We start from the raw sequence: 23,733 nt of genomic DNA on the forward strand, positions 1-23,733 counted from the left end.
TTGGCTTTTAATGTGATAGTGTTTTTTTGTTAAATTGTATTAATTAGAAATTAATTTCAAATTACCCTTACCCTGACCTGCGGCTAGTCTTAGTATTTGTACTTAGGAACATTAAAACCAACTTTGTTATCATGCAGTGCCTCAGACAATTCAAAATCTCCTCGCTGATTTATGTGGGCCTTTATTAGTTATTATTACATGGCACCAGCAGCCAGGGTCCCTAGTCAAGGAGCACCCCTTTGTGTCAGGTGCTGTACAGACATATAGGAAGAAGACTGCCCCCAAGAGCCCACCATTTAGGTTATGAGAAAGTGTAACAGGCGGGTGAGAAAAAACAAATGAGGGAGAGGGACAGGCAGTGCCAGGTACCAGGAAAGTAAATGATGTTGCATCGTCATTGTGATGCCCATCATTTATACCATGGGCAGTAATAATCATGCACACGTGATAGCCAGATTCCCTGATCCGTTGTGCTAAACTTTACTGGAGCTAGGCAACATTTTTCATGCAAATCCTTTTTTTTCCCAAAAAAACAAAAATAAAAATTGCAGAGTTGGGTTCACTGAACCCATTAGTGAACTTTGGTCAATTTTGGCAGTGTGTCAGTTGAGAAAAGAAAAAGAAAAAAAGAAAAGTTTGGTACTGGTTCATTTGGGTATTTTCAAAACGAAATGTTGAAACTTTTCATTTCAGAAAGATGTATTATTTTGAAGTGTTCTCAATTTGATTTAAAAACCGATTAAAAAAATTATAAGACCTTCAAAATAGAAACAAAATGTTTTGTTCAACACAAAACAAAATTTTTTCAAATTTTTCAAATTTTTTATTTCAGCTCGACCTGAAACAATTAAAAAAAACATATTTTTTTATTTTTTGATTTGACCACTGATCCCCAAACCCCCTGGTCATTCGCAGGGCTCTGTTAGTAACAATAACAGCCAAGGTATCCAGGCTGACCGGTGGGTCAGCACCTTTGGAAGATAAATGCAGTGGAGATAGTTACGTTTGTTTCCTTTGATGAGAACAAATGGTTATTTTGCAGACATTGTTCAGTGGCCTTATCCATTTCCCAAGCTTTCTTTCCATGGTTAATATAACTCCACCCTTTACTATTTGAGGCCCATCGCTTGGCTGTGATTGCTGTTACTTCACTGATTACAAGGGCATGGGCTGTCACTTCTAAGCTATTCCGTGCTTGCGGGACTCAGATAACCCAGACTCCAGAAGGCTCTCCATGGAGCAAGGTTTATCACTCAGACAAAATTTTCACAGTATGTATCCCCTGTGATGAAAGCTTTATGTTGGCTGTCTGTTAAACAGCTGATCCATTACAAGACAGCATGGTCTTTTTCGGTATGAAAGACTGTCTTCCTGATGGGCCAAATACTGTCCTGGTCAAAGGGGCACAATTCCCATTAACTTCAATGGGTGTTTTAGCTGATTAGGCCGAGATTGGATTTGTTCCCCGGGTGCCTTGCCATACCCTGATAACATGTGGCTCTATCTCAAGATTATAGGTGGCCTTAGGACTTGTATCTGTTATACTGTCTGACTAGGGAAGCCTTTTTTTCACATCAAGAGCTGGATTCTGCAAGGTACCGAGTGCCTCCTACAAAGTGCTGAGCATTCATAGCGTCCAGTGACTTCAGAGATGCTCTGCACCCTGGGGCCAAGGTTTGCCATAGCACGTTGCAGGGCAGGCCTCATCCTTCACATTGCTTCCAGCAAAGGTGAGGCCTTCAACTGCCAGAAGTGGGATGGAAGAGAGGAATTCAGGTCATGAGTTTCCTTCCCATCCAGCCCCATTGCCAGGAGAGTTACTTTCATCCCACTGCAATAACTTCCACCCTGTCTCCCAGGAGGATGAGGAGACTGGTCTGACAAATGAGTTACAAGTCAGCATGGGCGCCTAAGCAATCATCTGTGTTGCTTGTGCTGGAAAGTCCACTGATGATTAAATACACTGGGCCAGATCCTCAGCTGGTGGACCATGCTCCATTGATTTGGAGGATCTTGTCCTACACTTGCTTGCCTTAGCTCTTGGCTGATTAGAGCAGAAGTTCTTCCTGTGTTGTCCACATCCCTCCTTTCTCTCTCTCCCTCCAATCTGCAGAGAGGTTTTATGGATTTGACTTTGCTTAGGCTGGCCTGTTATCCTCATGTGTTACATGGTTATTAATTAGCAAATGCCCTGGAAAAATTAACCCCAGCCCAAGCCTGGTAGGGGGCTTCAGTGCATTTCTTGGTGGACATGTGTTCACATTACAAAATCAACTATTACAAATGGTATTAGCTGGCACCTTTGTTCGCGTTCTCAGCAGAGGAGCTAGGGATTAAATGGGCCTCAGAGACTAAACTCCCTAGAGGTGGTCTCTCCAGGACAGGGCTGAGACACATTGTTAAGGAAACAGAGACCAAGAGACTTGCATCAGTTCTTGCTGTGTTGCACTTGTTCTGTGGCCGGAGGACTTGAGTCTCTTGAGCTGTGGAGTGTATGACTGAATCCAGATAGATCCGCTTCTAAGCCTTGATCCAAAGCCCGTTTAAGTCAATAGAAGGACTCCCACTGATTTCAATGAGCTTTGGATCCAGAAAGATAAATATTAACTAAATAAGAAACAGTAATAAATAATCTGCTGCTTAGAAACTCTGCCATGTCTGACAATATGTTTTATAACAAAAAGAAAAGAAAACAATTCATTTCCACTTTCTGCTGGTCCTTGTTTAAATCTCTCCCTGTTTCTCACACAGAGAGCAGAACAAACCACAAATTTCAATTTACCAGGGTTACTGGCCCAACTTTTTCTACAGGCAACATCATCCAAGTGAAAATTATCTGCCCAGTAACCTATAGAGAGGCGCACCCAGGAATTAACGTAATATTAAATCTAGGAGATTTTTGGTTGGTTGGTTTTGTCACAAACACAGTCATTGTGATTTATGCAGTTTGATGCCTCTAACGCTCTAAGCAGAAAAATAACCTGGGATTTTTAATGATGCATTAAATGTCAGTGAAAGTAACTGATCAATGATGAACAGAGACTGATATGTAAGTCCCATATCCCATCAGGTCCCAGATGACCATGGCAACATGCTATCAACACAGACAACACCACAAAACAATCCTCCAATGCCTGTACCTCTCTCAGTAACTAGTGATTGAATGGTCTAGTTCTTATAATATAGGACTGGGAGTGAGGACTCCTGGATTCTAACTCTGATCCTGCTGCTGACTTCCAGCGTGACTTTGGGCAAGTCACAACATTACTGTGCCTCGGTTTACTCATCTGTAAAATGGGAATAATACTCATCTACCTCAACAGGGTATGGCTCAAGCTTTATGCATGGATAGTTGTAAAATAACGGGAGATTTTAAGATGACAAGTACTTTAAATGTGTAAAGTTAATAGAGTCATCACTTTCCATGAGAGAGGGACATGAGTTAATATCCCAGATCTGAATTTCCCCAGTCTGAACCTCCATCTCTAGCAGAATTCTGAGGCTGATCCATACATTTGTGGAGTGCCCGAACCAAAACACGCCCACACTCTGACAGTGCCACAATCCAGCTCAGGGGTTTGCAGTTCGGACCCATTTTTAACATGTACACTTAGAGTTTGTTGGGGTAATGTTATTTGCTGATATTATTGTAATCTGCTCCCCTTAAACATCTCCACAAGACCAACCTGGGGGGCAGGAAGAGACAGAATTAGCATCAGTTAAATACAGAAGTTTATCTCTTAGCCTTAGGTTTGGAAAAGTACAGTCTGGGCTACTTGATTCAGAGAAGTGATGCATCATCGATGGACCTCTGGCCACAGCTTTCCCCTTTATTCAATTAATGTTTAAGGAGTAACATTGAATGTATTGACCACGTGCAGTTTTCTAAAAGGGTTAGGATGAATTTACAAACAGCTTTGCATAAAATCCGTCCCCCAAACACAGGCCAGACAGACAGTGCACATTTTACTTCATTTGAACTCGGCAGCAGCTTGGCGACTTTCCAGCTCAATGACCTGATTGACAAGTAAATCTGCAAGATTCAGGCTTAGCATGCACACTGTATAGATTATTCAAAGGGTGATAATGTACACATACTAAACCAGCCCTCAGCCCTGGGAGGTGTCAAACCAAACTTGATCCTTATCTGTCTCATTTGCCCCAGCAATCAGATTCATCAGACATGTGCAACTTTGCTTGGTGAATAGCTTTTTTCTGGCAATGTGATGCAAGCATTTCTTCTACCCTCTTTCCCTAGAGAACTGGCAGTTCCATTGGAATGTAGCACCTTGATTTCCTAATTCCTTATTCTTATGCATTATGGAGAGGATTTAACAACACTTCTGTAGTCTGGTACTGCGGCAAGAGAAAAACCAGCCTAACACAGTACCAGCCCGTAACGGGTGTAACAGTGGCATGAAAAATGCAATCCAACAGTCTCTGCCCCTCAGTATTATTAATCATGGGATCAAAAACACTCTGAGGAAGGGGCAGGTGACAAGTACAACTGAAAACAGGGACTAAGTCGTTTCCTAGGCTTTTAATTACACTTGGTGACAGTGATGTGGATTGAAAGCAACATCGGTCAGAAAGCATAATTTTAGTGCACGGTTAATGAAGGTGAGAATCTGCAGCTAGATACACACAGACTTAACCCAAAGTCTTTTTCTTCTTTTTTTCTTTCATTTGCGTAAATAAACAAACCGTGGATTTTGTTTGGGTATTTTTGTTGGTTTTTTGTTTTGTTTCATACTCCACACAATTTTAGTGGCCTCACAAAGAAAGAAGAATTTCAGCTCCAGAACTTTATTCCAGTTTTGGACAAAATTAAAAGCAACTTCTGTTGTTGTTTTAACACTCAAAACAGCTGTAGTCCCAAACCCCCATTTCGCTTGCTAATTGCAAGTGTTCAGATGGTGCAGTTTAAAGTTACCCTTAGCAGCTGTGAAATATTAAGGTGACATGCTTACAACCTAGAAGAAGATACTGACCACTTTTACAATAGCTCAGGAGCACAAGGGAAAGCCAACAGGAAATAGTGCAAGCCCTGCATGATAACAAGCCACAGTCTCTCTACTTTCCAAAGCAGAGGTATAAGAAATCCAGGAAAACTGTCACATAGATAGTTTTGCTACTCCAAAAAACACCAATCACAACCTAATGAAATGGTTATCAACACACACATTTATCAGGGTGCTGATGGGCATGGGGTTTGTATTCATTTATTTCACAGCTCTCCCCCCTAAAAGCAAAGATCCATCTTCAGGATGGCTTTTGGTGGGCTAGTCACAACTTGTGGTGTACAGCTTTTTGAGATCTTTTGTACGTGGTCAGTTCATTTTGTTGGCTGAGCTGCTTGAAGCTCCAATACCAGCGATCTTCGTGTTTAGCTCAGCTTCATGGATTGCACTTGGAGCCATGTATTTGGAGATCACCATTTCTCAGAGCTGAATATTCAGGACCAGAGTTACTGGTTCTCTTTGGCAGCATTGTGCCATTCCAGCAACGCAAGCAGCCGTACACATGGTTTAACCACCCAGTTAAGCTGGGTTTATGTCTGCTTCGCTGTGCCAGAGCAGAGTAAAACAGCCAAAGCAAATCTGCGAATCTAGCCCAAACTATTGTCTACTCTAAGAAACCACTTTCTGTAACTATTGGCTGTGTTTTGAAATCCTACAGTTTCCAGCACTGGCTCTGCTCATTATGCCCAGGCCTCCGTCTCTCACTGACTCTGAATCATTGTGAATTTGAACTTCAAACTGCCACATTTGGAGGATCTTTTTCTTTCCACTATGGCTGCAGTGAAACAATCCCCCGATATGATTTACGTGCAATACACGATTGCGTTTATTACAGAAACCAGGGTAGAATAAGAAAGCAATATTTCATGTTAATTCATGAAATCCAAGCCCAACTTTAATAGAAGGACTTCACTTTATACTAAGGATGATATACAGTCAGCCCTGCTTTAAATGAGACATTTTGCCTTTTGAACTCAGCAGGAGGGCCACTAGTTACTACTACTGGAAGCAGTTTAAAAACCTGCAAGTCCAGCAGGTCTTTGGGACTCCTTTAGAAACAGCATTTTATATTGTGGCACGGCATTTCTGCATGTTACAGTCTGCAAGCTGCACTGTCTGACAATACAGCCCTTCTGAAACATGCCTTAGATTATTTATACTTGCGCTGTAAGGCTCCGATCCAAAACCCATTGAAGTCAATAGGAGTCTTTCCACGTTACTTTAATGGACTTTGGATCAGGCCCTAAAAGTGAAATTCTGACTCCACTGAAGTTAATGGCAAAGCTCCCATTGACGTTGATGGGGCCAGGATTTCAATTTACAGGCTCAGTCGTCCAATGGATCAAATGTGCCAGCCAATAAGAGTCCCTGTCCTTAAGCGCTTACAGTCTAAGAGCCCCATGCAGAAAACTCTTGAGCCTGATCTACATTTAAATATGTAATCGACCTAGCTAAGGGCTCACAAAGGGCTGTGAGCAATTTCACACTGAGGTTGACCTAAGCCCCTGGTATAGCTGCAGCTAGGTCGATGCGAGAATTCTTCCATCCGCTTAGCAACTGCCTCTCAGAGAGGTGGATTAACTGTATCAATGGAAAAAACACCCTTCTGTCGCTGTAGGAAACATCCACACTGCAGCGGTGTAGTTGCAGCTTTCTGTGTCACGGTAGTGTAGACACAACCATACAGGGTTGTCAGTAGGCCGCTTCACAGAAAGGACCGTCCTTAAGGGCCAAATTCTGTTCTCATTTACACCGGCTCAATACACTCAGAGTCAATGCGGCTACACCAGTGCAAATGAGAATGAAAGAGCAAAGCAGATAGGACGCAATGTGGACGTCTAGCAATATGCTTCCTCCTTGGCTAGACCACGGATATCCCTCCAAGGGTAAATGAGAGGAGGAGAGGGGAGGAAAGGTGTTGTTCCATTAAGACACTTGGCCCCTTGTTCAAAGAGGATATTCTTTGTAACCCTCTTTAAGCAAGGTACTTCAGCATGTGACCTCAATGGGAGCTACTCATGTGCTTAAAATTAAGCATATGTGGAAGTACCTTGTTGAGTCAGGGCCTAAGAAGTTCCCCTTACAAAATACTCCGATTTCTATGGCACGTACCTGGAGAGCTGGATCTTCGCGGCTACTCTGCTAGGTCCTCTATGAATGGATCAAATTAATCCTAAATTACTAGAGGAAACAGGCCACCTCAGCTGCAATGCATGTGGGTAATTTTGGTGATCTAGCCCTTCTTCCCAGCTTGGGGAAGAGGCTAGCGGCAATGGGACGTTCCCGGCAATCTTTTCAATAAACAAAACGGACAATATTTTGACACTGCCCCAATCTGTAACCATCCCCTGCTCCCCCTTTTAAACAAATCATCCTGATTCAAAGGCGCTTCTTACAGCCTGGGAAGGTCCACATGGCTATATTGCAGCATTTATAAAAAGGGATTTAGTGCCTGTCAACAACAAACACTTTCCCAGTGACACCAGTCCGAATTATACACTCGCCTACTTTGTGTGTTCAAACAGAGCTAGCAACCAAGCTGCGTGAGGCTTCGCTAATATGAAGAATAGCAGTTGCCTTCCTTAAAAGAACCTTGTCCCTTATGGCCGTTCCTTGGAAAGACTGAAAGGAAACAAGAATCACGGTGACAACACAATCCCTTCTGTATGTGTTAATCTGGATTTTGTTTGAACGTCTAGAACTGACCTTGCCTTGAACTGTGTTAAAAATCCTAACTGGTATGGACTGACTTGACCTTGTGGTTCCATTTGTTCACAATGCCAGGCCTAGCCTAATTCGCTTAGTTCAATCCATTATTTCACAGACATAAAAGAAATGCAGCATTACAGCAGAGGCTGTTAGCACAGCTCTAGCTATTGGGCCAGATCTGCAAGGACTTCCTCCCCAAAGATGCAGGCAAATGCCTATTGATTTCAAGAGAGAGTTTTTGCTTGAAAAAGGACTGATTACAGACTGAATAAACACCTGAAATTTTCCCGCAAACTCCCATTGCTTAGTGGTTTCTAAGACAGACAGAAAAAAATACTTCTGTGAATCAGAGGTTTGGCAGAGTCGGGGAAAAAAAAAGATTTGAGCTTGAGTGTGTATTTGATTTTTGGCATTTGGGGACTGGGGCGAAGGAAGACGACGGTCAATTTTGCCTCAGTCAATGTGGTTGTTTTTAAGCTATAAGAGTGCAAAAAGATTTGTGGGTTTAGATAGTTTCCTTTCATTTCCATGACTCAAAATGGGTTATATTAAAAAGAAGTCAGAAGGAAATTTCATAAGCTGTTAGTCCCTTCTGGGTTTCTACTTCTTAAAAAAAAAAAATTAAAAAAAAAAAGCAGCTGAAATACTGAGGTTTATGTGGCTACTGGGATGAGCAGTCACTAGAATGGTTTCCTACTAATATCTGTATATTATATGGGTTTGCAGCTTCTTTCATTTTATAGTTAACACTTTATTTAATGCAATAGATGTTAACAAATGGCTGTGCAGTCAATGTTCCAAAACCAGAGGGTCAGGCCCTCGCAGCTAATGTAAATCAGCTTAGCTCCATTGAAGTCAATGGGTCAAATCCTCAACTGGTATAAAAGTCATTGGAGAGAACAGAGGCTCCTTGCAATGATCTCGTGGAAGCTTCTTGTCACTACAGTCTGTAAAGATTGGCCGGATCGTTCACCCTGCGACCTCTTCGAATTCAATGGAGACTCCACAAAGGTCTCGTTATGGAGGTTCCTGGGCTGTGTGTCTCGGATCTTACTGAAGTGTGAAAGAGGTACAAGTAGCCAGCGCTGGATGTTATCTCCATGAATAACAGATTATCAGGTTGTAACATGCGTCCACTGAGATTATTTTTTAAAAATAACTACTTTATAGAAAAAAAAGAACAGAAAAATGAACTTGCAAAGAACTATGGCCAAAATGTTCTTACTTGGGAGCCGAAAGTTAGGCACCTAAACCCATATTGAGGCATTTAAATAGTTGGCCTGGTTTTCGGAAGTGCTGACATCCATTTATTTTGATGCCAGGTGCCTAATTTAAGCCATCCATTTTGAAAAGTTTGGCCTGGCATCAATGGCTGACAGTTAAGGATGCAACAGATCTAGTTTGGTGCTCTTAGGTGGGTTTAATTAAGGCCTGGAAGATCTCAATTCTTGGTAAATAAGCACATACTATTTGATACAGGAATATACATGGAGCATACACACGTCCTACTAAAACGACAGGAACACTGACACTAAAGCAGGTTGGTTTAAACTTAGATTTATTCAATGACACATGCACATTCGGACAGCTAGTAGAGTTCCAGTGAACAATTTTTATAACTGACTATGAGATATTTATGACTTCTGTTAGTCAAGTAAGTACATTTCTAAAATACATGACTAGAATCAAACTGGAGCAGTAAAGATAATTCTTCCCAAGAACAAAAAGAAACTTCTTCATTTGTAATACTCCTGTCATCAATTAATATCAGCAGGGAACCAAAGGAGGACAGCAAAGAGATGCATAAATGAAGTAATAACATATCAGTCCTATTCACCATCTGTCTCGTAGACAGTCCTCAAGTTTTCACTTCCATCAGTTCATTTTTCAATGCTCCTCAATTTGCAAACAGCTAGAATTCACCGGCTGGATGGCTAATTCACCACTCAAGTTATGCAGATGCCCTTTTTTTAAGCACGGAAAAGCAGGTAACGGTTGTAAAATCATGGGCTCAGCCAAAAAATGGTTTCAAAAGTATTTCTCCTCTAAACAGTCTCTTCCTGGACACACCAAAAAGAAGCCAACAAGCTGTAAGGATTGCAGAAAGTGTCTCTTCTTATCAATATTGCACGGGAAAACAAACTCAATAAATTGCCAATATATTTTAAGAAGACTTTAAGCAGAAGAGTCATCAATATTTATTAGTGTAACGAGAACCATCCAACACTGCAGCTAACTGGTGGGTGAAATACACATCAAAATTGTTTAGATGGAGCGACATTGGGCTAGCCTGTCTGAATCTCTCCTCGTATGTTTGGCTAATTTAAGGGAATCCTGTAGGGAAAAGACTTAGAGGCTGGTTTTCGTTTGTCGGGAGAGGTGATCTGTAACCATCAAAATTGCGTGGAATGCTTCCGCTGGTGGAACCAGAACTGTTACTGAGAGTCTCTATGCTTCCTTCTCGCTGAAGCTCTGAAATGGAACGAGAAAACAGGCCCTGGTTAATGTTTCAGATAAAAGAAGGACGTTTGCCATTAGAAGGCCATTTTACTGACAAATCTGTTTATTGTATCACTGTTCTAACATTGCATTCACTCATCATCCACCTTTTACTGGGTGATTTGACGAAACACTCCCGAGGCATCACATCTACTTCTTCGCTAGGCTTATATTTCAGACTGAATAAAAATGGAGTTTAAGACATCTAAACCTTGTATTTCAGTTTCAGATGTGGTGTCTAATCTCGTCCTTGGGGACAAGTATATTGATTTGCAATATATTAAGATCCAAACTCAGAGATTTGCAAGATTGAACTAAGGAGAATTATAGAAGTCCTACTGACAAACAATGGCATAACTTCACTCAACAGGCAGAGCTAGTGATGTGACTGGACTAGAAAAGGAGTTCAGTTGTGATACTCGCTAACTGTGACCTGCAACAACCGCACTCAACCAATGCAATTCAACAGCCTATTTAAAAAAGGATTTTCCACAACTTCTTTATGCTGTACATACAGTGGGAAGCATCTTTGTGTTTTCTGAGGCAAACAGAAACAACAAACTTTCCTGGGTGCTTGTCTGCTAGGGCTAATGTCTCAAAGCAAAAGAAGAAAGCAGAAATGATCATGGTTAGTGTCTATTTAATTTACATCATCAAAAAGGTGATGAAACTGTACTGATTGCAGAGGGCTGGAAGAGTCTGTAAACAGGCCCAGGGACCTAAGGTTACTACCATTTGGACAGGATTTATTTCCCTCTTGCAGTCATGCACATATCATTCCTCCCATGCTGGTCTTAACTCTCGAAACACTCATATTTTTGTGTGGGCAGAACATCATTTCTAACTCTGACTCTGCGTGAGCCACTTGAATCCAAACATTGACTCAGTGGCAGCGTGCAGGCAATGCGACTGGGCAGTATCACACTCTCCAGCACTCAACGATGGCACGCAGCGGTGATATTAGGCAGGACCACACGTACAGCACAAGCATCCTCTCCCAGCCACTCAGTGACAGATTATAACAAATATTCTGGTGAGTTGCAAAGTGAGAGCCAAAGCCCACGCTCCGCACTCTGTTTCTACTCAACCTTTACTCGAGATGGATGGATAAAAAGAGTTAAGACCTATGATGTAAAGCCCCTAATAATTCTGCTATGGGAAAGGGGGGGATTGGAAAAAAAACCCACAGTCTATCTGTAGGCCATTGACCGGATTGGTATAATGTTGACAGGCACTTGTGCTACTATGGTGATGGGCACAGGATAAACACAGGGAGCCCACAGATTGACAGACAAAGAGTTTTTCCTATTGACTTCAATGGGAGTTTTTCTTGAACAAGGACTGGCTAGGAAGTGAGTACAGGACTGCAGGATTTGGGAGAATGATTTTAAACGTTGTCACTGCCAAATATTACTGTATCTCTGCCATTCACGGAGTTCAGTCTTACAGTGGGATTCTACCTCATTTATAAAGACTACGACAGTCCCTTTATTGCACTGAGACTCAGAGACAAGGACAAGCATATAAGTAAAACGCACCGCCCCAGCGACAAGCTTCGTCACGAAAACAAAAAACACCCCACCCAAGTACCTTTCTAACAGTGCACCGTTCCTCTTAGCATTAATATGCGGTACATGTGCATACATGGGATCATAGATCCATTTGAACTGACACCTGGTCTAGTAAGATGTGGCAAATTTAGTACTTGATCATGGAAGTAGTTCGCAATGGAGATAATTGGAATAGGTTACACCAAAAAACAAATCTGCTGTGACAATGCCCTAATCATGGTTTTCTTGCCGGTGTTTTGTTAAGGAATGTACAATGTATAAATGTCTTCATATTCCTTCATTTCTTAACTGTCCCAGGAGTTCAGGAAGTAAAAACAGTCATTTGAATCAGAAATGAGTGGTGAATCCCACAAGAACACTATGCTGCTCCTGGCTGATTTTGTGCTTTTATCTCGCCTTGCACACAGCTGGCTTGGTTAAATGTCTCACGTCAGAGCTTTCACTCACTGTGTAGCCATCACCAATAAGATAGAACATGGGTAGGCTCCAATCAAACATCATTAGGGCTGTTGAACTCCTTACGAGGTTACTTTCCTCTCTCTCTCTTTCTTTCTAAAACCATAATTGATTTTCAGGCAAGTGCTGCATTTTCAGTTCCATTAAAAAAAAGGAGGATGCAGCAGTACTGTAGATTCCCAAAGCCCAAACGCTGAGCAGCAAAATGTCAGCTTACAGGTGGGGGGAAAGAATGCATGAGATTCTGGCTGAGGTGTTACATAACTCCAGCCTTTTTTAGTAACAGTGCCTTTGTATTAACCATTCCTCAGTGATTTACTTAGTACCTTAAAGGGGATTTTTTTTTTCCTGAGAATCAAAGCCTTACGGCTTTTCAGGGGTGCTAAGCAATGATCGATCCTGCTCTTCTCAGTGCAAGGTGACAGTGCTCAGCACCTCTAAAAATTAGGCCACTCATCTGCATGTATTTTACTGTATGTAACTCCAGCCTTTTTTAGTAACAGTGCCTTTGTATTAACCATTCCTCAGTGATTTACTTAGTACCTTAAAGGGGATTTTTTTTTTCCTGAGAATCAAAGCCTTACGGCTTTTCAGGGGTGCTAAGCAATGATCGATCCTGCTCTTCTCAGTGCAAGGTGACAGTGCTCAGCACCTCTAAAAATTAGGCCACTCATCTGCATGTATTTTACTGCATGTATTTAACCTTTCCATTACAAGCCAGGATACAGTCACTGAAGAAGAGCGCTCTCCGTGGGAGGCTGCCTGCATTACTTCTCGCCACCATTAGGGGAGCCGGGGGGGCTAGTGCCAAGGAGTAAAACAGCACTGAGAAAAACCCAAGAAAATTGGAGAGGAGTTGAGATTTAGTGGATGGGGCACTGGACTGGGAGTCAGGAGACACTGAGCTCCTGGTGTGATCCTTGGGCTGCCTCTCTCTGTCTCCGTTCCCCATCCCACCCTTTGTCTTGGCTATTTAGACTGTACCCTCTTTGGGGCAGGGCCAGGCTTGCTAAGTGTTTGTACAACGCCCATCACAATGGAGCCTCACTCTTAGCTCAGGCCTCTACAGGCTACTGTAACGCAACAATGCACAAATCAGGTTAAAAATGAGAATGAACTGTGTGACTAAGTTAAAGGCTAAAGTAGAAACAAAGACCCAAGTTCTGGCCGCATGTAGGCACACATCAAAAAACCAACAGGCCTTGGGTGGAAGTTTTCACCCTAAAGCCTATGTGTGTCTCCTGGCAGAGTTCCTCCGAGCGGCTCCCTGGACTCGTTTGAGGAGCAGTGGGCACTGTCTGGGGTTCTTTGCTCTGTGTCCCCCTTGGAAGCCCTGATTTTAAACCTATGACCTACGCTACCTTCCTGTATTTTCATTTGTTGTCTCCTGGATTTAGCTGATCCCCTTGTATTTCTGGCCCTTCCCCTATGCAGAGGGGGAGGTCTTTTTGGTTTCATCCAGAACACAGGGATCAAAGAGGCCTAAAGCCTACAGACATACTGCTCTGTGCTCCACTGAGAAGCAGTCTGGGGATCAGGGGACATGCTCTGCATCTTTGTGAGTCTATGTCCCCAGTCCCACTGATGCAAATTCCGCCCTACAGATTAATCTGAGTTCACTCAAACGTTTCAGCATTATGTGTACACTTGTTCTGGAGCCAGTTACACAGCAAGACTGAGGTGCAACATACTTTGATATGTAAGGTACCATTGCTGAAATCCCAAGTGCTACATTATAAAGCACCACTAAGAGGAACCCAGGCTCTCTACCCCTGCATGCACCTGGGGAGGCTGCTTCCTATTCTGCCCCTCAGAGCAGCTACACAACGTGGGCTTAGGCATTTCATGGTCACCGGAGACCAACCCCATTGTAAATATGGCAGTGAGGCTCATGGCTATTACATCAATGGACAAAGTCAGCATGGTCATTATGTCCCTGAATGTCAATCAGATAAGGAAGCATTTTAAAGGGGATAGAATCATAGAAGTGTAGGAATGGAAGGGACCTTGGGAGGTCATCTAGTCCAGTCCCTGCACTCAGGGCAGGACTATGTAATAACTAGACCATTCCTGACAGGTATTGGTCTAATCTGTTCTTAAGAACCTCCAGTGGTGGAGATTCCAGAACCTCCCTAGGCAAAAGGATGTGTGGTCCAAAGTCAACGTAAGCTCCATTCTGAAGCTCTGCCAGGGACAAAAGAATGACCCAGTGTCTTGAAGACTGTCCTCCAGCTTTTGGGGTAGAAAACAGGGGACAGGCTCAGGATAGGGTGTAGTGGAGTAAAAAGTGCTAATATCCTGTAAGCAAGCTGTTTCACACCACCCAGCTGTAGGAAGGGGAAGGGGCCAGATGGCCAGTCTATTTTCTGAAAAGACTTGACAGAACTAGTTTCCATGACCTTCTGGGGCTTGTGTATGTCAAGGGATGCAGGCTCATAGAAAGGCTTTGTTATAGTTAAAAGACAAATCATTTATTTGTATTGTATGGGTACAGAAGTAATAACCTTTACAGTAGCAGTACCCTTGATGGCTAAAAGGAAAATGTCCAAGGGTGAAATCCTGGTTACACTGAAGTCAATGGGAGTTTTGCCATTGACCTGAATAGGGCCAAGCTTCCACCCAACATTTGGCCATCTTTCTTTCTCCTATATATCATTGCACAGTCCCTGCAAGCCTTTCAATACGTCTATCGTTCTCAGAGCAGCTTTTTCAATATTGTTTTCCTTAAAGGCAAATCAATTCCAGCAGCACTTCTTAAGAACCCTGCAGTAACAAAGCAACGTGCATGTGTGCTAGAGACGAAATTAAAATTTGGTGAGACAACCACCTAAGCTTCCCAGGAGAATACTATCAACCCTCATGAGAACACAAAAATCCACCTTCAGACGATTGTCAAACAATTCTTAAGAGGTGTCTATTTAAACACATTTCAGCATTTCCAGTTTAAACCACTTCTTTCTTTCACGTATGTACAGTTCAGAGAGAAAAAAAATCTCTGCCAATTGAAACCCTTGAAACTAGGCATTCGCATGGGACTTCATTTATCAAAGGACAGACAGATTTACAGAAAATAAAGGATTCCTAGTCCAATACTGTTTTACACTCTCAAAAATTATAATATGATCATGATCAAAACAGGGGAAAATGTTAAATGGTGAAGATTTTACTTCCTATTTCTTCCCTTTTCCATCTTTTTAAAATCTACTGTTTTAAAAGAATATAAAGGAATTGAAACAAAAAGCTCCTTTAAATAATGTTAAGTTTGTGACATAAACCAAGCAAAGCCAGTGAATTTGGGGGAGATTTCCAAAGGCACAGATGGGAACTGGATATTTTTGGACCTTTGAAAATCTCCCTCTTAAAAGTTCTGTTCTTCACTATTCCATTTATACAGTGGGGGTGGAGGAGGTGCAGCACGCATCTAAAATATGCATGGACCCCAAAAGTGACATCATGCCGGGGGCATGGATGGCTCAAGGGATAATGAGCCTTTTTGCTAGGTTGCGAATTCAAATCTAGCCCAGATTGGCAGTGCCCAAAAGTCTTTAATATCGTATGGCTCATGTGAAGTATATCTGACAATCATACTGCGGATGCTCACATAGAAACACCCACTTTCACATGTGGATCTAGCTGGCAATTTCAGCAGGCAGATGAAGGACTGAATGCTGAAGAAAGAGGACTTATTAGTGCACTGGGAGTCAGGAGACCTCTGTTCTACTCCTTACTCAGCCACTGCCTTCCTCTGTGACCCTGGGCAAGTCTCAGACCTACTCTGTACTAGGAAGTTAGGCTGGTATAACTACATCACTTAGAGGTGTGAAACATCCACACCCCGAAGCCAACCTAACCCTCGGTGCACACAGCTCTAGTCAATGGGTCGACCTAGCTAGCGCCTCACAGGGAGGTGGAGCACATTTGCCAACGGGAGAGCTTCTCCAGTCAGTGTAGGTCATGTCTCCACTGAAGTGCTGCAGTGTTTTAAGTGTAGACAAGCCCTTAATCTTGCCATGTCTGCTTCCTCGTCTATAGAAAGGGGATAATTCTACTAACCCAACTTTGAAAAGCACTCCGAGATCCTTGACTGCCCAGCGCTATGGAAGTGTAACGTATTATTATTCTAGTGCCTTCTCAACTCCAGAGGTGAACCCTCCAGGTCATTGGCACAGCTGTAAGGAAGCTCGCACAGCTGCTGCCCGTGCTGTACCTGTTCTGTGGATAAGCAGAGGGCTAAGTTCACTCAAAACCAAAACCAAAGTCCACCTGCAGAAGGAAGTGAGTGAAAGGCAGAATGGCAGCCTTAGCTTAGAACATCCTTGCTTATGTTGGCTGTGGGAGTTGAGCGTTGCTCAAATACTGGGAGACCGATCTGTCCCTGGTGTAATTCTGTTGGCTTCAATCATGTGTTATGCCAGGAATGGACTTGGCCCTAGGTTGTCTGCAGGTTATTTCATCTACATTTCCACAGGTACACACTGCCAAGATGTATTAACTTCCTTAAACGTAGCAGTAAAACAACTTATGATGCACTTTAACGGGCCTGTACGCTAGCCAACAAATCATGTCTCACATAAAACACATTCCATTTTATAGATTTGCTGGCTATTTGCAATACCTTCAGTTTGCTTCTGCTTTGAGGCAAGAAAACCAGGGTTGAGCCTTCAGGGTATGCAAAATGGAGAGGCGAAGGAAGAAGGGGGCCTCCAGGAGCTATTTATGGGGTCAAAATAACACAAGACCTGCTCTTCTCATAGCATTTCCACCATCAAGGAAATGAAATACTGTGAGAAAACCAGCACTTGCATTACTTTGGCCCCATAAATGGCTCCCTGAGGCATTAAAAAGCCTGTGAAAGATAAACACAAATACAAATAAACACTAATACTGGAAACATAGATACTAAAACCTGCCCGCATCCCTAGAGGAAATGACTCACAAAGTTCTGATTGGCCTTAAAAAAAAAAAGGGGGGGGGCAGAAATGTCTGCTGAAGAGATGAGGAGGAAGCCAGTTCAGGAGAGCTCAGAGAAGCCCTCTTCTCAGTTATGACACTCACTCTAACAGCCACCAGCAGAGGAAATGGGAATCACAGAATAATAGAGGGCTTCAGGGCACATGTGAGTTGACTGTGTTGAGGAGAGAAACAACAAAAAACTTATCTCCAATGCTGCACATCTACCAGATGTCAAAGGAAACAGGCTCCGTGGGGCTCAAAAAACAAGGGAAGAAAGACAAAACTGTCAACAATTATTCTCTACCTGCTAATGTGCAGATTTGTGTCAATGTGGCTCCGTGGCCCTGGGAGGCTGGGGGACTGATTCTCATCTATTGCTGGTGCAAACCAGGATTATGCTCCTCTTAAATCAATGGAGGCATGCTAGTGTAGAACAGATCAGAACAAGGACCATTATCTCCCAGTACAGAAGGAGTGAAAGAATTTGTTTCTCCTGAAAACGTCTCCAGGACCGAAGAGGCAGGAGGGGAAATGCTGCAGGAAGCCGTGTTTTTAGTGGCTAGAGTAGGGAGGTGAATAGCTTGCAATACTTATTTCACTGTACGTTTCAGAGAAGAACCCTATCATATTTCCTCATGCTCAGTTAACATATCAGAAAATACAGACCATTCCTTAGACCGATACTACTGCACCCATTCTAAGCCTGGCAGAGGAGGTTCACCCAAAATGCTGACAGCAAGATTTGGACCCGAAGAACAAGAGACACATTGAAATAGCAGATATTTTACCAGATTTGGCAACGACTCACTCATACAGTGGGGTGATGTGTAAACTCTGGATGCCCACCGCGAAGGTACTCATTTTATCAGTGGTTGTTTGGAACAGATTATAAGTTCCTAGGAAAAGACTCGTGCTCATATACTCATAAAGCACTGCACACAGATGAATACATCCCTCAGCCTCTCACCGTCCTGTGTATCTATTCCTCCATCCCCAGAGTATATGGTACAAAGCCTGGTTATTTGTTTTAATAGAAGAGGCTTCTTTCTGCTTTCACTCTGGCCACGCTTTTCAAAAGTGACAAATAGTTTAGGAAGACACCTTAAGGAGGCCTGATTTCCCAAGGGTGGGGGCCCAGCACTTCCTGGAAATCAGGCCCCTTGAAAGGAGTTTCACATTGGCCACAAGTCACTTTCGAAAATCTTGGCCTCTATCCCACGTGTAAACAAAATGAACTCCCCACCCTCATTTCTATACAGGCCACCTAGATTGAGGCCCCCAGCAGGCACTCACCAAGTAGCTGTCTCTGTGCAGGTACACATATACACAAAGGTAACAGCCCAGTGATGGGTGCCCCAGAGAGGCATGTAACTCTAATAATAATGATTTTCTTGTGGCCTTCTCTAGGTCCCAGATTTTTTCATCAGACCATAATCCTACCACTCCTGTTGTCACTTTGTTGCTCTGCTGAATCACAGAGCTGGGCGAACAGGGGACCTGTAGTAAGAGCTGTGGAATGTGTAGGGAGAGGATGACCACTGAGCCCACTGAGGCTGAATGACAGCTGCAGGGGGTGAGCCAGGTTTAGACGGGAGGCACACCTTCCTCCGTGCTTGGAAAGTGTGGAGCACATTTCAGGTACTACTGCAATCTAAACCCGATTAACAGAGCAATAGGAACTCAAATGCATGGCTCTCTGTGTTCCATAACTCCCTCCCCATGCTGTCCTGTTTTCATCCCTGCCAAAGGCTGAAAACAGCATCAGTGATCTATTTCCTTCAGTGCACACAGCACATGCCGTATTCTGTTGCATTAGTGAGCTAACTGCCAGAAATTGGTAGGAAATACTTATTTCTGCTAATATTTGCCTTCAGTTTTCAAATACCAAGCCTGATCCTACCTTGCAGTCCCAGCGTACTGCAAAAATAATCCTCTGCTTTTATTAACCTTCGTGCCAACGATGGGGGCGGGAGGAATGGCGCTATCTCAAAGCTTGTGATCCTCAGGTATGTGTCGGAGCAGAACAAGCTACACCAGGCACCAGTCCAAGCCAGGTTGCTGTACATTCAATTCAAAAAAGCTTCAGGAACTGTCAAAGGACTACAGCAAATCTAGAAAGGTATAAAGCCCTGCCAAGCCTAAATGTGAAGCCATTTTATATGGCACATTAATTCAATGCCTAAAGAAAATCTATATAGCCCTCTTTTGCCCGGAACACTCATAAATTATGCTGCCTTTCTTATTTGTGCTCTCTCGGTAGTGGTCCACTTGAAGCCATGGTATCTCCTTTATGTCTACTCAAAAATCTCATCTCTAGTGCATTATTTCTTCTAATGGTTTTTCCTTTCTCTCTGTTTGACTTCCCCTACAGCAGGCTGTTAAGCACAGTTTCAAAATATCCTCAAAAATCATTTGCTGGAAGAGCTGACCCTTTACTCTACCTACTGAGAATGGCACAAACTCCTGTACAGCATGGCAGAGATGCAGCCTGGATAAATGATACAATGACAGCCAGCCTGATGTGTCAGGGTAGTGGGGAAGCAGCAGCAACTCTGAATACTAGAATTATTCTTCATCAACTCAAACTGTCACAACACATTACACTCAAGCCCTCAGCTTGCTGAAGGAGTGACCCTGGACTGAATGGAAGAGTGCTTGGGGAAAGAACTAATTGTAGCTTCTTTTCACACGTCAGTCACTTTTCACAGCACCAAACCTTTCAAGCTCAACTAATGTCAAGTTCCCTTTTTCTTTTTCTGGGCTGAACATTTTTGAGTTATACAGACGGTATTTTTAAAGGAACAAGGTCTCCAGCAAGGGTCTGAGTTGTGGGGGAAGGGAAGGAAGTGCAAGAATTAGTGCACATTGGAAAGTCTATCAGACTTCTGAAGATTCATTAGGAATTCCTCCATGAACAGCTAGGAATCAAGGAAGCGGTATGGCATATTAGCAACTAATGTTTGAAGCTCTGAGTTCTATTTCTGTCATTCACTGGGATTATTTCACAGGGTCCTTTACAATCCAAATTTAAATTGGAAGTGCTTAGAAGCACTAGAATCTACTCTCTGCCTTTTTGTGAAACTAGGATGCAAAACTGGTATTTGATCATACCATAGGACAAGAGAAATAAGATGTCTCTCTTTAAAAAGGCCGGGTTAGATGACACTTCACTGGGGACACAAGCAACTTTTGGAAGAACAGTTCAGAAGCAAAAATTAGAACTTCATTTAACAATCAAAGCAACTTCCTTTTGTTTTGAAGAAAAGCAAATAGTCCCCCCTGCAGCTACATTATTCAGAATCAGGGCACTGTATATGTCCTCTTGCTTAGAATATCCAAGTATTAGGCAGTAGGGATGCTCTATATCTTCTTGTTATTAACCTAGATTGTAAAATCTTCGGGGCAGGGACTGTTTTAATGCATGTTTGTACGGCGTCTGCCACAATCGGTCTCCAATATCTGAATTCTAAGCACGGTTTATTACAAATAATAAATAGTAATTATGAAGATTCTGCCATCTGGATTCGTGTCCAAAAGGGTCCCATGTACAATGAAGGGTAAAAGGCAAGCGGCAGTCTTGAGGATCTGCTTTTCCAGATGTTTATGAACTACACGATTCTTCCTAACACAAGGATTAGTAAAGCATTTTTATTGTAATGTTGCTACAGTTACTCAACTGAACAGGATGTGTTCACACACGAGAACTTTCATGAAGCTCCAAAGACCAAAGTCTGCTCTCATTGAAGGGGATGTCTACGCCTCAAGCTGGAGGTGCAATTCCTGTCTCAATGAAACATACTGGCACTAGCTCTGACTGAGCTAGTGCGCTAAAAATAGACGCGTCACTGCCCCACGTAGGATCCTGTCCAAGACACCAGGGACACACTTGGGAAGCAAGCTCCTCCAGCTGCTCACGTCGCCAGCTCTACATTGCTGTTTTTAATGGCATGTATGTCTCCTCTATCTGGAAATTAGAGGGCTGGTCTCATTTTCGTGTTCATACAGCTGCTACACAGCCAGCTGGGGGCACACCATTTTTTCAGACCCATTCATAAAAAGAGCTACTTTGTCTTAAATTTATCAGCAATTAAGCAAATGGAAGGATGTTTCCCATCAGATTACAAAGTTTGATCGTAGTTAAACTTGGTGTCCTTCTCAGGTGTTAAAATTTTTCTTCACCGCAATGAATTGGGTAGCATATAGGTGCACGACTGCCCTCTGTTGGACAGCAGAAGAATTGCTTAGATGTGTGTCAGAGGCCTGATCAAAGCTAACGAAGATTCTCCGTGAGCTCAAGTTCGAGGGGCTGTGCTTTGGGAGCAGCAGAACCATAGTCTGACTGTTAATTTCTGATTTAAAGAAGCTCCAGTGGGTTGTGACAAATTTGAAGTTCCCAGAAGCACTAAGAATTGTAGCAATTTTTTTTATCAGCCGTTTGAGTAAACAGACCTTAGACAACTTTGAAAAGAGGAAATGCAGAGATATGATATTTTAATACTGAAAATCAATCGCTGTATGAATTTATTTCACACCATTCCAACAGGAAAGATGCTGAGACCCAAGAGAAGGGGCTACATTACATTTTCAGAGTAGAAAAGACATGCAAACACTGCCTATGAAATTGGAAATCAGTGGCCTATGCAAAATATTCATGACAGTCAAATTATCTTACAACAACTCTAAGGCTGAATCCACATAGAATTCTCTACAATGTAACGCATTGGAGATGAAAGCTGGCGTGTCAGGAAAAAAGGGTGGTAGGGTCTAACAACTTGGAGGAGGAGATATTGAAGATAACACGTACCCCAAGGGCTGAAGACAGAGTCTTTTGAACATCAAAAATCAACTGAGATTGTGCAATTACTCTGTAGTGCATTATTTCAATGCTAAAATGCCAAATGATTAACACCTACAAAAATTAAGAGGGCATCTGAATTTACATAAATGTCTGGACTGACTTCAAGCAAGATGAGATGGTTGAGACAAGAATAAAACATTTTCATGTGTGCACCTTTAAAGCATTTTGTCTTCAAAAAATATTGAGCTTGTTGTGTTTTCTTTAAAAAGAAAAACCCCAAACACTCCCAACAACTATGTACATAAACAGTAAGATACCCAAATCTTTGGCATACAGCCAGGCTCAACTCTGAACATTTTATGGAAGGTTAAAAGTGCACCAGATAAAGGATCTAAGCATTTAGAGAGACAATATTCTTCATGATAGGCACTTTCACGATGACTGTAATGCTTTAAAAAATAATCTCAAATTTCATACAGCTGTATATTTTTATAAAGAGGTTTAAGACGTTTTGCTACTTAAATGGCACTTTCAAAACACAAGTTGCTCATTTTAGCTAGTATGTGAAGTTTCAAAAGCTAAAAGAACAATCTAAAAGTTATAGAAAACATATTTCTGTAGCCGAACTACACAGTGTGAAATGTACTAACTGTTCATGCAAGATTTCCAAAAGTGTGTGTTCTTCCCCCACCCCCCGTAAATGAAGAAGCAGATGTAATTGTTTTGATTTAAGAGGAGGGAAAAAAACAACCCTGAACTTCAAAGTCACAATATGTTGCTACTAAAAGTTTACTCTTCAGTCTCCCAACTGGTTTCATTTGCTTTCAAATCTTGAGATCTACAATGTACCCTCTCATATTTAATATATGTTTTCCTGCTGCAAGCCAGTGTGCATATATGTTTTTCATGTATTTAAGCAGAATTATCTTTTATCTTCAATTACACAAGCAGCCCATCTGTGTATTTGAGACCAAAAGCATGTACAGAGAAAACACTATATTAAAATCCCTAGTTCTGGTCTCTTGTTCCTAGGGTTGTGGGAGTGCCTCTGATTGCTCATTAGAGACCCCTCTGCCAAAGAAATTCAAATTCAAATGTTATTTTGTATGGTTCACAACCCTTAACAACTCCATGCTGTTAAATTTTGTTCTGCCACTTTGCTGGAAACAGAGCTCCAGGTTGCCTGGTCCTGCCCAAAAGTTTTGGAGGAAATATACAGGCTTGAATCATAGAATATCAGGGTTGGAATGGACCTCAGGAGGTCATCTAGTCCAACCCCCTGCTCAAAGCAGGACCAATCCCCAACTAAATCATCCCAGCCAGGGCTTTGTCAAAGCATTGAGGCCCAAAGCATGTCTATTCAGTACGATCCTGATCCTGAAAAGCGCAGGGCACCCTCAATTCCCACTAACGTCAACACGAGCTGAAAGTACTCAGCCCCTTGTGGGACTGGGACCCTGCGTCCCCCAGCAATACTATGGCACATCTTATTTTCATCTGATCACAGCAGCTCAAGAAGATGAGCACTGCCTGCTTTTCCATCCCCAACTCAACAGTCCTAGGAAACAATCTGATCATGGAAAAGCTTCCTGAATGTCAACATAATAAATATGGTGATTACCTCACAGTCTGGGCATCATTTCACTGATACGCTGAACGAGAGATTTCAGACATGCCTAAACCTCAAAACCATCGCAATTTCTTTTATGTCTAAAACTTGCTTCAC

General features: G+C 42.5%; 1 protein-coding gene across 10 annotated transcripts in view; it reads right to left on the reverse strand.

Moving 5' to 3' along the window:
• Nucleotides 1-9,117: 9,117 nt before the first annotated feature.
• BCAS3 (BCAS3 microtubule associated cell migration factor) overlaps nucleotides 9,118-23,733 on the reverse strand; it is a 500,892-nt gene continuing 486,276 nt past the window's right edge. For 4 of the 10 annotated variants that reach the window (XM_073315906.2, XM_073315908.2, XM_073315909.2 and 1 more), the window contains one exon: nucleotides 9,119-10,202. In XM_073315906.2, the coding sequence (XP_073172007.1) occupies nucleotides 10,054-10,202 (149 nt within the window). In that variant the 3' untranslated portion in view covers nucleotides 9,119-10,053. Of the gene's footprint in view, nucleotides 10,203-23,733 lie in introns of all 10 variants that reach the window. The other 6 variants (XM_073315905.2, XM_073315903.2, XM_073315904.2 and 3 more) reach the window with 4 other exon arrangements.

This window comes from Lepidochelys kempii, chromosome 17, assembly GCF_965140285.1.
Source record: "Lepidochelys kempii isolate rLepKem1 chromosome 17, rLepKem1.hap1, whole genome shotgun sequence".
Taxonomy (NCBI): Eukaryota; Metazoa; Chordata; order Testudines; family Cheloniidae; genus Lepidochelys; species Lepidochelys kempii.